Source organism: Gymnogyps californianus, chromosome 1 (genome assembly GCF_018139145.2).
Source record: "Gymnogyps californianus isolate 813 chromosome 1, ASM1813914v2, whole genome shotgun sequence".
NCBI classification, from domain to species: Eukaryota; Metazoa; Chordata; class Aves; order Accipitriformes; family Cathartidae; genus Gymnogyps; species Gymnogyps californianus.
In genome coordinates, this window is record NC_059471.1 from 1,256,091 (window position 1) to 1,271,097 (window position 15,007).

General features: G+C 45.4%; 1 protein-coding gene across 1 annotated transcript in view; it reads left to right on the forward strand.

Annotated features, from left to right (window-relative positions):
* The first annotated feature begins 2,425 nt into the window (after window positions 1-2,425).
* The window catches only part of POLD3 (DNA polymerase delta 3, accessory subunit), a 30,825-nt gene continuing 18,243 nt past the window's right edge, over window positions 2,426-15,007 (forward strand). Inside the window, exons 1-6 of the mRNA XM_050915116.1 lie at window positions 2,426-2,485; window positions 4,149-4,204; window positions 7,328-7,430; window positions 9,917-9,956; window positions 11,590-11,722; window positions 14,545-14,809. Of these exons, the coding sequence (XP_050771073.1) occupies window positions 2,426-2,485; window positions 4,149-4,204; window positions 7,328-7,430; window positions 9,917-9,956; window positions 11,590-11,722; window positions 14,545-14,809 (657 nt within the window). The remainder of the gene's footprint in view (window positions 2,486-4,148; window positions 4,205-7,327; window positions 7,431-9,916; window positions 9,957-11,589; window positions 11,723-14,544; window positions 14,810-15,007) is intronic.

A 15,007-nucleotide genomic window follows, 5' to 3' on the forward strand; every position in this document is an offset into this window, starting at 1 on the left:
TCTTTTTACTTTAACTGTAAGAAAAATGTAAAAGGACATGAATATTAAACTGCTCCACGCTTTGGTCACGGGTTGTAATTTTTATTTCTTCGTTTATCAGCTGCTGTGTTTCAAGCACTGTTGGATAGGAACATTTTTGCCCAAGGACTTGATTCACGAGATGAAATTGCATAATGATTCTTCACCAGCTCTGGGCAGAACTGGAGACGTCTCATACTAGTGACAAGAATAACTAGCGAGTCCCAGAATCTGCAAAAAAATCATTGCCTTTTTGTAACGAAGAGTAGTGTGGGTAATGATTTTGACCTTTCTCCTGCTCATTTTGAAATCAGAAAGAAAATCTCTGCCTTCACGGAGTGAAAGGTTCTTGCTCAGCATTTGCTAATTAAATGTACACTTTGCAGCATCACTAGCATTAAGGCTGGTGTCATGACCTCGGGTACCCAGAGGAAGATTACTCCTTTGAGATGTTAAGGCTAATATTGTGATCTTTCTTTGCAAACCAGCAGAGTCTGTCTCTCTACTTCTCCTCTGTTACAGCTCTCAGGACCAATACAGGAACACATTCATCTCACACACCCAAATTTCATTGGAGGTTCTCCTGAGAGTGGTTCAGTTCCATAAGCCGCGGCGCTCCATTTCGACTTCTCAGTTTCCTGAAGCCAGTACTCCTAGAGACAATATATAAATGAGGAGAACACCTAGTGCTCATAAAGGTAATGTTTCAGTGATCTTTTCATCGGAGGAACTCACTTCTGACCCTAAAAGCACATTTTTCAGCTCAGCACTGCGGCCCACCTGAAAACACAGAGAGCAGAGGAAACACGCATCAGTTCTCTGCCACGGAAATGGATGTTGTGGCAGTGTTAGACACTAAGAACTTATTTCTTTTGTGTTGCCTGTACTTAACTGTCAGTAAAATGAAGAAAGCCACCTGCGTGCAGTGACAAAGGAACAGGTCCCGGCCATAACAGTTTTATTTTCCCAGTGAAGGGAGAGGTCTGTGGAATTGATTCAGGGTGGTTTCATATGTTATAGACTATTCCCGACCATTTAAATATTAGGCTCAGTTTGTAGGCAACATTTTGCTAACCTAACTAGATTGTATATGGAAAATCAATTCATTGAGCTAAAACAAGCTGATAAATGTCCTGGAGACAGAGGGATTCGGGCCGATGAGGTCCAGGGAGGGTGGGAGATGCCAGACATCCCTCTCCCAGCAGCAGCAATCTCTCAGCCCCAGCCAGCCCCAGCCTGGGACCATGCTATAAACCAGCCAGGACAGGTAAATAAGAAACATGACCAATAAAATTTAGTATAATTCACACTGAAAGGAAAAAAAAAACCAAAACCACCTCATAGATTTTGTCAGATTTTAAATTGACATGGAGAAGTATTTAGAAAACAATATAGATATATCAATGAAGTCCTCAGCTTACAGTGAAGCTGTATTAAAAATGGGATGCAAATGGGATGGGATTGGGAATCAAAGATTGGGAATCTTGTGTTCCAGCGTTTGCTATTTATCTCAAAAGAAAAAAAAAGCGTAGAGTAATATTTAGCAGGTGCTGTGAGAGCTGCTGGAAGTGGTCACCAGAGGAAATATGGGGACAGTTTAACTGAGAATAAGAACAGTTTTAAATAACACCTCACCCTGCCTTTTAACAACAGCAGCATTTATTTGAGAGAGGGACCGGCAAGCCTCCAATGCCTGGTTTGCCACCGCCATTCCGGTGAGGATCAGGCAGGGCTGAAAAAAAAAAGGAAAATCAGAAAAAGGGAAAATTGGTGATTCCCAACAAGTGGGTGGTTTACCCTCCCTTGCTCCACACCATGGCTCATCCTGCCCTGGATGTCAGGCACAAGGTGCTGGGTCAGCCCACGGACGGGACGATGGAGGCGAGGAGTAGCGGGATGGCGTGGGGCTGTGGGTCTGTGAGGGGACGGCGTGGGGAAGTGCGAGGGGACGGTGTGGGGCCGTGTGAGGGGACGGCGTGGGGCCGTGGGTCTGTGAGGGGACGGCGTGGGGTCGTGTGAGGGGACGGTGTGAGGCCGTGAGTCTGTGAGGGGACGGCGTGGGGTCGTGTGAGGGTATGGCGTGGGTGTGTGAGGGGACAGCGTGGGGCCGTGTGAGGGGATGGCGTGGGGCCGTGGGTGTATGAGGGTAGAGCGCGGGCCCGTGTGAGGGGACAACGCGAGGCGGGCGGGCAGAGCAGAGGGGCACGCCCTGGCCGGAGCAGGGCGGGCACAAGGACCACGCGGCGGCGGTGCTCCCAGCGCGCTCCTTTTTGTCCCTGCGCGGCCGCCGTCGCCTCCACCCGCGTCTCGGCGGGTTGCTATGGCGGCGGGCAGGCGGCCGCGGCCCTGAGCTGCGCGGGAACCTTCCCGTCCCGGCCCTGCCCTGCCCTATCCGGTCCGCCCCGCCATGGAAGACGAGCTCTACCTCGAGAACATCGACGAGTTCGTCACCGATCAGAACCGCATCGTGAGTCCCGCCGGCGGGGCCGCGCGGGGTTGCGGGAGGCCGCCGCCGTTGCGCGACCCCCTCAGGAGGGAGCAACCTCCCCCTCCCCTTTCTACCCTCCCCCCCCCCCCAGCGTGGCTGTCGTTGGGGGGGGGGGTGTCAGCCTGCATGTTTGGGGGACCCCCTCAGGCTGGGCCCCAAACCCTGCTCTGGGGGGGCTGGAACCGGGGGGGCTGCAGTGCCAGGGCCTGGGGTGACACCGGTGCAGGGCCCCCCCCCCCCCGGGTTTAGTGAAGCCCAAACCCGCCGGGAGCAGCTGCTTTCCGTTGGCAGTCGGAAGGTGAGGCAAAGCCAGTGCCCCCCCCCGCCATCACACCCACCTGCGGGACACGCGTGGGTGCCCAGCCTCCTCTCGGCAGGCGCAGAAGGAAGGAGGCCTCCGCAGCTGTAGCTGCCTTGCCCCTCAGCGCTGTTTGCTCAAGGTTTAGTCGTCTTTGGGGATGTGTGTGCGGTGCCTGGCTGCGCTTGTGGTGTTTGCTTTTCTGCAGGTCACAATGCAGAGTTAATATGGACTTTCTGTCAAGCTGGACAGGAGATGCCTTTCTTGTCAGGATTTTTTTCCACCTTTGACGTTAAATTAATTTAATGTCTCTGAAGGGAATTGGTAATGGCATCATTTATATCACAGGAAAAGCAGCTCTCCCCAAATTCCTTATGCTCCCTAATAAGTGAGCTGTTTTTCCTCAAAAAAAAAAAAAAAAAAAGCACTGTAGTGACAGCACTGTTTAGCTCAAGGTATAAATGACAGAAGTGTATGCAACAGTGTTTTTTTCCATGAAAGGTTGAGGCGGTCTGGACCACTATTTCAGCTTAAAAGTAAAATTGCTACTTACTGTCTGTAGCTTCTTGAAGCCTTGCCTTTTTTTTTAGGACAGTTCAGAAAAATGGTAAGCGTGCGTGTCTGTTTTTTTCAAAATAAAGATTTTTGCCTAGAAACTGGTACAGTGAAGTTGGTGCATCTTGTCTGTCAAAGCGGTTGTATTAACATGAGCTGCCTAAGTCGTTATGGTTTATTTCAGTAAACTGCTAGACTAATAACAATTTAATTGTTGTATTTGAGACAGGAGAGGCCCTAGCCTGAGGATTAGTTTAAAAAGGGAGAGCAGGAGGAGAAACAGGGATAAAAGACATGCCTTGCCTAAATAATACAGCAGGTCAGCAGCAGGGCTGGGTTTAGAGCTGTAGTCTCCTGAGATTTGGCACACTGTGCTGTCGGACTTGTGATGCAGCCGGAGATCCCCGTGACAGGTGAGGGTGGCAGAAATCCAAGAACTCCTCAGTGGTTGTTTGGGAGAACAATAAGAGCTTCTCACAATTAAGGACTGTGCTGTTTAATTTTTTCTCTCTGTTGTGAAGCTAAGCAGTGCAGGCATTTCAAGAAGGCGTTCCCAGAAACACACCTTTCAGGGTGGGTAGTTTGTTCAGGTCTCAGGGATCTGATCTACTCATTAAAGCGTGGGTGGGTGTCCGTATGCTCTCACTTCTAACAGGTTTTGCTGTGGGTTTCTTAGAGGGGGGGGCAGGTCTAAAGAGTTTGACTTACCCATGAAACAAGCAAAGGATGGGAGGTTTAACAAATCAAGAGACCGAGGTTTGCTTACTAAAGTTTTTTTTCCTGTTACAGGTAACATACAAATGGCTAAGCTATACTCTGGGAGTTCACGTCAACCAGGCTAAACAGTAGGTATTAGTGCATCCCACAAACTTTTTGTTTTGTGGCATAGCCTTGTTAATTACTGTTTTCATGATTGTGGTTAATGCATTAAAATTATCTCTCTGGAAATACTTAAAAATCCTGCATGTCTTCTCAGGTACAGTCGGTTATGTTATTCATCATGCCTTACTCCTCCTGTAGGCAGGTCTTGCCTTGACTTTGGTGGGAGTTGTGCTTTAGATAGTAGCGCCTCAGCTGGACACCTTATGCTGCTTTATGTCGTAAATACTCAGTCAGAATAGATGTTTTAGCATTACATTACTACAGAAATCTATGTAGCTCCTTTCATCTTGAAATGCGGATGTGTTTTTTGAACTTGGCTGCAGTCCTGCGAACAGAGCTATGCCTCTGAGAATCTGCCACTGCGTATCCCGGTGTGCTGGGTTGACCCTGGCTGGATGCCAGGTGCCCCCAAAGCCGCTCTGTCACTCCTCTCCTCAGCTGGACAGGGGAGAGAAAATAAAACGAAAGGCTCGTGGGTCGAGATAAGGACAGGGAGATCACTCACCAATTACCGTCATGGGCAAAACAGACTCGACTTGGGGAAAAAAATTAATTTAATTTATTACCAATCAAATCAGAGTAGGATAATGAGAAATAAACCCAAATCTTAAAAACACCTTTCCCCCACCTCTCCCTTCTTCCCGGGCTTCACTTTACTCCCGAATTCTCTACCTCCTCCCCTCCAGCGGCGCAGGGGGACGGGGAATAGGAGTTACAGTCAGTTCATCACACGTTGTTTCTGCCGCTCCTTCCTCCTCAGGGGGAGGACTCCTCACACTCTTCCCCTGCTCCAGCGTGGGGTCCCTCCCACGGGAGACAGTCCTCCACAAACTTCTCCGATGTGAGTCCTTCCCACGGGCTGCAGTTCTTCACGAACTGCTCCAGCGTGGGTCCCATCCACAGGGTGCAGTCCTTCAGGTACAGACTGCTCCAGCGTGGGTCCCCCGCGGGGTCACAGGCCCTGCCAGCAAACCTGCTCCAGCCTGGGCTCCTCTCTCCACGGGGCCACAGCTCCTGCCAGGAGCCTGCTCCAGTGTGGGCTTCCCATGGGGTCACAGCGTCCTTCAGGCATCCCCCTGCTCCGGCGTGGGGTCCTCCACGGGCTGCAGGTGGATATCTGCTCCACCGCGGACCTGCATGGGCTGCAGGGGGACAGCCTGCCTCACCATGGTCTTCCCCATGGGCTGCAGGGGAATCTCTGCTCCGGTGCCTGGAGCACCTCCTCCCCTCCTTCTTCACTGACCTGGGTGTCTGCAGAGTTGTTGCTCTGACACACTCTCACTCCTCTCTCCGCTGCAGGTTGTTGTGCAGGTTTTTTTTCCCCTTTCTTAAATCTGTTATCCCAGAGGCACTGCCACTGTCACTGACGGGCTCGGCCTTGGCCAGCGGCGGGTCCGTCTTGGAGCCGGCTGGCATTGGCTCTGTCGGACATAGGGGAAGCTTCTAGCAGCTTCTCACAAAAGCCACCCCTGTAGCCCCCCCTGCTACCAAAACCTTGCCACGCAAACCCAATACACCCAGCTTAGGATGCCATACATTATCCATGGATATTGCTGGGAGCAGAGTCAGGAAAATGCAAACCAGCACTAATGGTAACTGCAGCTCACGTGTATGGCAAATGCTCATCCGCGCTGATCACCCTGCTGCGTAGTGCATCACCCATTATAAGTACCTACTTACCAGGCTTGATGGGCACAGGTAAATGTTTCAAGGATGGGGAAGTCAGCTGTGATGTCAGAATGTTTTTGCTTCTTCAAATTTAGCATAAATGTGTAACCTTGTCTTGGTGTATTTTGAAGAATAAAGATTACTGTAACCTTTTAATTATCCTATAAAACAAAGAATGAGCTCTCAAGGATTCCGGGGCTGTTGCTACACAGCAAGGTAAAGTTAAGCATAAGATTTGAAGGCTCCGTAAAAGTGTCAAGTCCCATAATACAAATATTTTCTCTCCTTGTTTCTGGCTATAGCTTGGACCTAAAGGGGCGTTTGCTGCGTACTCAGCTGCAGTGTACTGAGCCCAGCTTCACCTGTCTTGTCCAAACTACTAGAATATCAACTCGGGCATCTAATGTAATGAAGAGATTGTTTGGTCTGTTTCCTCTGCGTGTTTGTGAACAATTTAGATGATGTGTAAATCTGAGTGTGCTTCAGTGATGGCGTAGACCTGACTGGAGAGCTCTGCTGGGAAAGATTCTGGTCATACAGTAAACTAGAAGGAGCCAGAGAACTTTTTGCTGTGAAGAAGATGGCCCAGGTGAAATGGAGGCACCTTCTCATACCCTTGAAAGCAACCTGGAGATGGAAAACTCCTGTGGCATCTTTGTGCTTAAAACTCTCTCCTAGAAGCTGGAAAGTGCCTGATAACACAAGTGAATTATTTTAGTGATTGTGCTGGCTGTGGCAGCATGGTAATTGCAGTCTGTCTCTGTAGCAATAATGATCTTCAAGTATCTTTACCAGATAGCATCCTCATGGAGCGTGCGGTAGTGTCTCTGCCCAGTTAGGTGGGACAGTCATCGTAAATCAGTGGTATAAGCAGGAGCTTATATAAGTATACAGCTTATACTCAAGCTGAGCTTGAGTCTCAGCTCAGTCTCCTCATCACTGGTCATCCTCTTTCCTCCTGTTTCTGGTTACCATGTCAGTGGATGTAACTGGGATTGTATATATACACCCAGCAGTGTGATCACGTACCAAAAATCATCAGTTCCTCTGTCAGGTGTTTCAGAATGCTGGGCTGTAACAAGGGAAACAGCCTTTCTTGAGGGGAGACTGTGGAACAAGCCGCCCAGAGGATGCGAGACCATCTGCAACCAACTGTTAAAGCTTTGAGAGCTTGTATTCATTTCACCTTTGGTTTATGTAGTTGTTGGACTGAGATTCTCCAAAGTGGCAGAGGAGGAAGGTGTCTCAGTAAGATTAATTTAATCCTGGTTAAAATAACTGTGCTTATGTGAAAAGTTTCCATGTCAGGCTGGCTTTACTTTTTTTTTTTTTTTTTTTTTTTTAATGTAAGCTTCACGGAAGGGGTGGCGACAGGCTCTTTCCTTTCTAGGTGATTAACACTGGTTTCTTTTGTGCAGGATGCTGTATGATTATGTAGAGAGGAAACGAAAGGAGAATTCAGGAGCTCAGCTTCATGTCACCTACTTAGTAGCAGGAGACCTCATCCAGAATGGACACGTTGTGAGTATTTTATTTCTCAAAGGTGTCTGTGAGCTCTTTGTTCTTGTGTCTTCCATCTTGTTTTGTAATCTTTGGGTCAAAAGCTGAACTTGCTCTCTTTTTCCAGTAACAGGCACAGTGTGCTACGTCTTCTGTACATGTGCAAAATAAGGCACTGTCTCTGTCCCAGCATACAAATGATGGGGAGGAAAGATCAGTTGGTCGTGATTTGGTAATACAGTGCTGAATGAAGCACCAGGGGTTTTATTTAATTAACTTAAATCCTGTTACCAGTCATCTCTCAATCCTATCACTAATAGTGGGCAGCAAATTTTCTAAAACAGTCTGGAGGGACCCTTGTGAAATCAGCTAATCCATTTCCCAGGGTCTGCTGTGGAGTGGAGAGTAGTGTTTGGAGAGAGCTTGGAATTCTGTTAGAATAGAATAATACTAAATAATAAATAGAATAATAAATAAATAGTTGAAGTTATCTTGTTAAATAAAGCAACTTTTTTATCCTGGTATACAAGAGAAACATAAATTTATTAACAGTATTTTGTATTTAAAATGCATTGACTTATTAAGCAAAGGAATCCCTACTTGCAGTTAATGTATTTATTTTTTCTCGTTGCTGCTTGTCAGATTTTCAAGAATGTCATCTAAAACTTCAGACAGGTACCTCAGGGGTTTTTGAAAGAAGATGAGCAAATTGAGTGCCCATTTCCCTTTGCTCTCAGAAGAATTCAATAGCCAAACAGTAAATGCCTTTGATATTCTGCTAGGTACCTATTCATATCTTTAGATACCCAAATATCTCTTACAATACAATCCACAGACTTCATTTAGAATTAGTACATCTCAGGGTGTCCTGGCTTTTGTGTGTAGATTGGACGAAAAAAACCCAAACAAACCACAAACCTTTTTTGTTTTCCTAAATAATAAAGTGGTTCACATGCATAGAATATTCTCTTTAAATCTCCAAATCTGCCTGAAATTAAAGGTAATTATTTATTGCATTATTTCTGTATAATGGAACATATTTATTTAAAGCTGTACAGGTAGTGTCACATTTATAGCCTAAATTTAACAGGTTTTCCCCCCGATTTCTTTTGGAAATAACAAGGTAGCATCTCTTGGCTCACTAGAACTGGCCAGAGGTTTGTCAACGCTTTCTATTATTTTTAAATTTGCCATAATGTATTTAAAACAAACAAGTGAATTCTGACATAGGAACAAATAATTATTTTTTTTAACTCTCTCTTAGCAGCTTGTATATTTTTAAAACAAGATCTACCAAGGTCACTTTTTTTTTTCCCCTTGTTTTTAAATATCTTATTTTTGAATACTGCAATAGCAGTGCCTGCTAAGAAGGGTGACCTGCAGGTGTAGAAAGTTGTTAGGGGCAGAGATGAAGCAATGCCAGGGTTAGGAATGCCACACAGGAGGAGTTTAAAGTTCCTCCAGCTGGGTGTCTGAGGGCTAGCCACAGCAGGTGGGAGAAGAGGTCAGATCTGGAAGATACTTCCAGAAGACGGGCAGGCATTGGAGTAGCTGGTGGGTGATATCTGGCACAAGTCAATTTTGGGTAGGAAAGGGATGCGAGTGCTTCAGATGCAAGCCCGTGCTTGCTGGTAACCCTGCAGTACTGTCTGCGGCCGGTAGGTGTAGCCACAAGGCTGTGGATTCAACTGCAAGACTCATCTGAAGGGAGATCTGAATAGAAATCAGTCACAAATAATTCTCATCGGTCTTAAGCAGTGCACGGTCTTTCCTTGCTGCTTTTTATCAGCCTCAGTGAGGGACTGAGACTCTCAATCTTTATTTACCGTTTCAGGTTGCCTACACTTTCTTGCCTCTTTTGTTGGCTAGTCTGTGGTATCAGTTAAACACAAAATTAATGGCTAGGTTTTGTCCAGTCTGTCTCTTTGAATACTCTCTGTATTAACCGCAGCCTGTTAAATGTCATAGAGCAGGTATAGTCCTTGAAGACTGGCTGTAGAGCACATTTCCAGAAACATTCATTTCTGGCTTTTAACTTAATGCTTAATTTCTCATGGTGTTTTGCTTCTCTGGTGCCCTGTCTGTGCTACGGCTTGCTATGTTAGAGTTTACTGGCAATCTAAATATACATGGGTGATGTGGGCTGGTGTGGCAGATTTCTAGCAGTTGGGTCATCAGCTGCGTTAGTTTGCTTTTCTCCACTGTGCTGCACAGTTATTTGGTTCTCGTTTCATCTGTGTCTCATCTCCCAGTGTCAGGAATGGAGGACAGAGGATTTCTTTAGGGTTGTAGTGATCTGTGAAACAGTCTATTAGAAAAATAGGAAGACAGAGCTTTAAAAACTAGTCGCTGATGACTGTTTAAAGGCATTGGCAGTGTTCTTTGCGGCTATAAAGCTGCACCTATAATCGGCAGGCTTTCTTATTCAATAGATAACTGCAAACATCAGTCTTATGTACAACAGAGCTTTTCAAATTTTAAGAGTGCAACTTATTCATTTTTTACAGTGCCACAAGGTTGCAGTAGTGAGAGAGGATCAACTTGAAGGTAAGCAGATCGTGAAAATTATGTGGTTTTAACTTTTTTCTTTGAAAGAACAGGAAAGTGAGTAAAGCTCAGAACTTGCCATCTGCACGTAAATGCCTAGTCAGGCTGTTGGGTTCAGGTGTGTACTTTTTGTACTAGCTTTTTCTCAGAATTTTGAATATCTGAGCCAACAGCTGTGTAACTTCAGACTTGTGATTTGGGTCTGGGTTGTTTTGTTTTGGGTTTTTTTTTTTTTTTTTACGTTGAACATTTTAGTCAGTGATTCGTTTCCACCTCCCTGCTGCTGGCAGACGACTCCTCCTTAAAGGCAACAATATCCGAGTAGTGTACAGCAGTGTCTCACAGTGTTTTAGAACAATTGTGAGCCTTCAGGCTCCCAAGGATGCTGAAGCAGGTAATTCTAGTTATTGGTTAAATGCAATTGCAGTCTTTGTTTGCCCTGAGTGACGTGGGTATTAGTTAAATCTCCCATGAGAACGTTCTCGCTTTTGTCTGGGGTATTTGCTTTCACAGTAAAAGGCGAAAAAACCCACCAGTATAACACTGCTTCCTGCAACTGCTCTCCATGCACTGTCAGTTGTCTTACCATCTTTCCAGGTCTGGTCCTGCTGATGAGATCTGATCTGTAGCAATTGAAACACAACTGCAGGCTCTTCGTTGTTTTCAAATAACGTCTTTGGCATTTGAGAACATACTGTGGCATTTGTGACCTTAAATATCCATGCTAATGATCTAACTTTGTTTGAAAGACTTGCATTATTTTCCTTTTTGAAATCTCAAGTGGATTTCTAGCTAAAGTTGTCTTCGTCAGGGTAGTAGATTGTCAAGCAGTGCAACTACTATCTGTCATGTTGAATTATGTGTGCTGCGTACTGTTCTGTTTTGCTGTGGAGGAAAGGGTTGTTCATGTTTTTTGTATTAGAAGACAGGCCAAAGGTATGACTTACATTTGGAAGAGGCTGAGATTTGTGATGGGAGTAGGGCTGCATAGTCTAGGACTGGCCCCAAGAAATGATTACTGTGTATATTTTTACAGTACCTAGAAGCTCTGTCTGAGACCAGGACTGTGTGGAAAGAACACTATAAGCAATGAACAAAGAATTCCTAAAGACCAGCCCTTGTCGCAAGGGGGTTACAGTCTAACTAGCATAGAAGAGACAAAACACTGATTCCAGCAGACTACTAGAGAAGACACTGTGATGCTAGTTGATACGGTGGACTCTACCTTAATGGCAGAGAGCAGTTCCAGCAGGGTAGAGTTATGACCATCTATTTTCTTCCTTAGCTTTAGGTAGTCATATAGATATTCTGGATCCCGGATGCTGGATATTTTGAAGGTAAACACAGAGAGATTGCTCTTACTTCAGTTGTGTAAGAACCAAGTGTGTACAATGGAAAACATGTTTGACAGGCTTGTGGAGTCTGTTACCTTGAATTCTCACTTAGTGAGCATTGGAAGAAGGTACAATTATACACTTTTATTTTCAGGTCCTTGCTGTCAAGTGGTCTGTCGGTCTTTCTCCATGCTTGGTAAAGCCTGATACTTAAAGTTGCCACCTGATTCTGTAAAGGCTGTGCTAACAGAGGACTTTTTTTTTCTTCTTTTTCTTCCCTTCTTCTTTTTTTCCCCCAGCAATGAAGTCTAAACTAGCCACGATTGCGAGTGTGCATGTCTACAGCATTCAGAAAGCCTTGCTCAAGGACAGCGGGCCTCTCTACAACACAGACTACGATATCGTCAAAACAAACCTGCACAACTGCAGCAAGTGAGTTGCGTCTTGGTTTTTCTTCTTACGCTAGGTGATTTGAGACTGATGAGATGTTGCTACATAGTGCACTTCAGCAGAAGTCAATGGTTACCAAATATGCCTGGATTTTTAGAAAGCTAGAAAAAGGTATCTTCTAAGTCATGGCAGACCAGTCCCCAGATAGCACATTGTATGTGTGTTTTGTAAACTGAGCAATTTCCAGCTTACAGTTGGTTCACTTGCTCTGTTACTCCAAGGGCAGCCTGTTCCAGTACCACCTTCTCTGATGGCTAGAAACCTTTTTCTCATTTCCAGGCCACACTTCATCACCATTTTTATCCAGTTCTCAGTCACACGGGAAGAGTAAATTGAAACAGACTTATAAAAACATGAGTGATGTGCTCAGCAAAGCACTAACATGAGTTTGCCTTCTGTTTTGTGAGACTCTGTTTTCATCCACTGCACTCATCCACCTCTCTGAAGATGTCTTGCAGGAACTCATTCTCCATATAGAAGGTGAGAGCCTGAGGTGTAGGGGAAGCATACAAAACAGACCAAGCAGCACAAGTGTCCTTCATAGATGAACTAGAGAAAGGTTGTCCTAGAATTCAGAGGGACTTCAGTCTCCAGGGGTCATTGTCTCCCCTCCTGAACAGTGCCTGGCAGCTGTGGCTTTTCATTTATATGTTGTTTCTACCATGACAGCTTCAGCTTGATGTAATCAGGATGTACAGTGCCATGACCAATCTGGTTTAGGAGGGGGATGCCTGAATGTTGTGTCATAGAAAGAGTATAGAATTTGAAAGTAGAAACCTAGCTGTCTTCAAAATGTTGACAAGAGAGTGGCTGAGAAAATAATGTCCTAGAAGCTGTGTGTTTCAAACGTGAGTGTCAATACCCTGGTAAGTTCTAGAAAACCCTGCTTCAAGGAAGACGTGTGCCATAGGTTTGGCTGCAGTTGCCTTGTTCCAGTCTATTTACTCTCAGGCACCCCTGCATGGCGATACTTGTGTCTTAGAGGAGTCTGCCTTTCAGACTTGTACGTCCAGACGGTTTAGACAATTCAGATTCTGAAATTGCTTTCTGAAGCCTATGTTTAAATTCCTGCCTGGCTTTGGAGCAGAATTTCCCAAGCAAACTGAAAAAAAACCTCAGCTTCTTCGTTTGTGACCTGGCTGAACTAAATTCAGACTGACCATATTCCCTCTCCCTTGTCAACTACATGAGTTGTCTCTTACTCTTGGGGCAAACTTCCTGCAGTACCTGTAAAGGACAGAGGTTTAACTATGTGCATGTTTATAGCAAACAGAACCTACTGGCTTCTTATACTTTCCTCTCAGTCCATATATCTCATAAGCTCTGAGGCAAGGATCCTTATTCTCTTCTGTGTTTGTATGGGACCTGTTATGCTGTGAAGACGGTGGAGGTAGCTAGATGTACTAATATAAATAACTGGATTCAATGCATGTTGCTAATGTCAGCTTTCCAAGCGGAAGCAGCTCCTTGTTTGCAGAGCATAGTCCAAGCATTGCTTGTTTTTTCAGTGATTATTTAGTGAATTTTGGATCAAGCCCATAAACTATAGTCACACAGCAGCATTAAGGCAAGCTAATTTCCCAAGCGCCTGGAACGTGTGAGGTTTAGATGTGCTTGCTGCACAGTTAACATAACCGTTGACGATAAAACATTATTTGTAATCTGGAGGGTTGTTGGTGTTACTTATGTGTATGTGTGGAGTAGGAGTGAAAGCTGTCCAGACAGTGGTGTTGACCATGTTGAAAAGAGATTGAAAGTAGAAAAAAAAGTAGGAATATTTTTTCTTCAGTGTTTTCTTTCCTTCCTTTAAAGGTTTGAATGTCAAGAGATTGCTGCTGCAGCCTAGAAATGCTGTAGAGATGGTGGTGTTTTGTTAATACGTTACAGTTCCTGATCAGAGCAGAAGTGGACTGTGCATGTGAGCCACTAATGCTGAGGCACAGAAATTAATTGGCAGAAGACTGGTTTATTTCTTATGCAAATAAAAATACACTGTGTAATTCAGTGGATTGGAAGGCGTGAGTCTGTGCTCTTTTGTGGCATTTCTGTAGGAAATCTGGAAAGCCTCGCCTGTGATTTGCACAGTGGGGAGTGGAGTTCAGTTATTTTTGGGTACTGCTATTCCTGACTGTCAGGGAATTGTATTGTAACTGTGAGCACATCATTTAGTTCTTATATCTCCGTATCCCCAAACAATCACGTTTCAGACCGTTACAAGCTGAGATCTATCTCTGTCTACCAGTGATTACATGGAAATGACTTTATATAGTTAAGTCTGAATGTCACGGATATCTTCTCAGCCATTTAAGTAGTTTAGCTTCAGTTGTGATTTACTTACCTGGCCGGTACGATTGTGGCTGCTTGTTGCAGCAGTAGTAGTGGACTCTGTCAAAGCATCTGAAAGTTGTAGATGTCTTAGATCATCAGACAGACATACAATTTATGCTGCAATCTTTAGAGAGCGTAACCCATTTAGGAATAATATGCAGTCCGCTCCATCTCCACCCTGGGTGTGGAGACCGGCTTTTCTCCCCCCCTTCATGAAATCTGAACAGCTTGTTTAGCATTTGAATGCTCTGGCTCTTGCTGACAGGTTCAGCTGATCTTTTCAGTAGAGGTCTCCATCGCTCTCGTTCTGTGCCAGCCTTTCTTTCTTGTCCCATGCACAAATTAAATTGCTCTCTCCCCTCCCCCCCCCCAACAGGAGAACACAGGACTAGAGAAGCAAGGCGCTACCGGGGACAAAACCGAGGTGAAAAATAAGAAGTTAAAAGGCTAATTAAATCTTTCACTCCATCACACAGGTTTAGTGCCATTCAGTGTGCCGCTGCGGTCCCCAGGACGTTGGCCGAAGTTTCTCAAGCACAGACGTCTGTGCAAGCTGGTTCCCAGACACCAAGTGACACGAATGCTGTCAGCGTACCTGTGGTCAACGGCCACGCTCCATTGACTGCTAAACAGACCTCGCAGCAGCCCAAAGGGATCATGGGAATGTTTGCAGCGAAAGCGGCTTCCAAACCCCAGGACACAAATAAAGAACCTAAAGCAGAGGCTAAGGAGGCCCCAGGTGTAAGTTACCTCAGACCCTTTGGCAGCCCTCTGGGTTAATAGCTTTAATGAACCGCTCTTCTAGCTTCGCTCTTACTCGACCTAAATAACCTTAACCACCGTAGTGCAGCCTCGTCCACTGCTTCTAGTGCTAAACTTGCTGTCCACTGGGAATGCTCACTCATTGTTTTGTAAGTATTTAACTGTATAGTACAGACG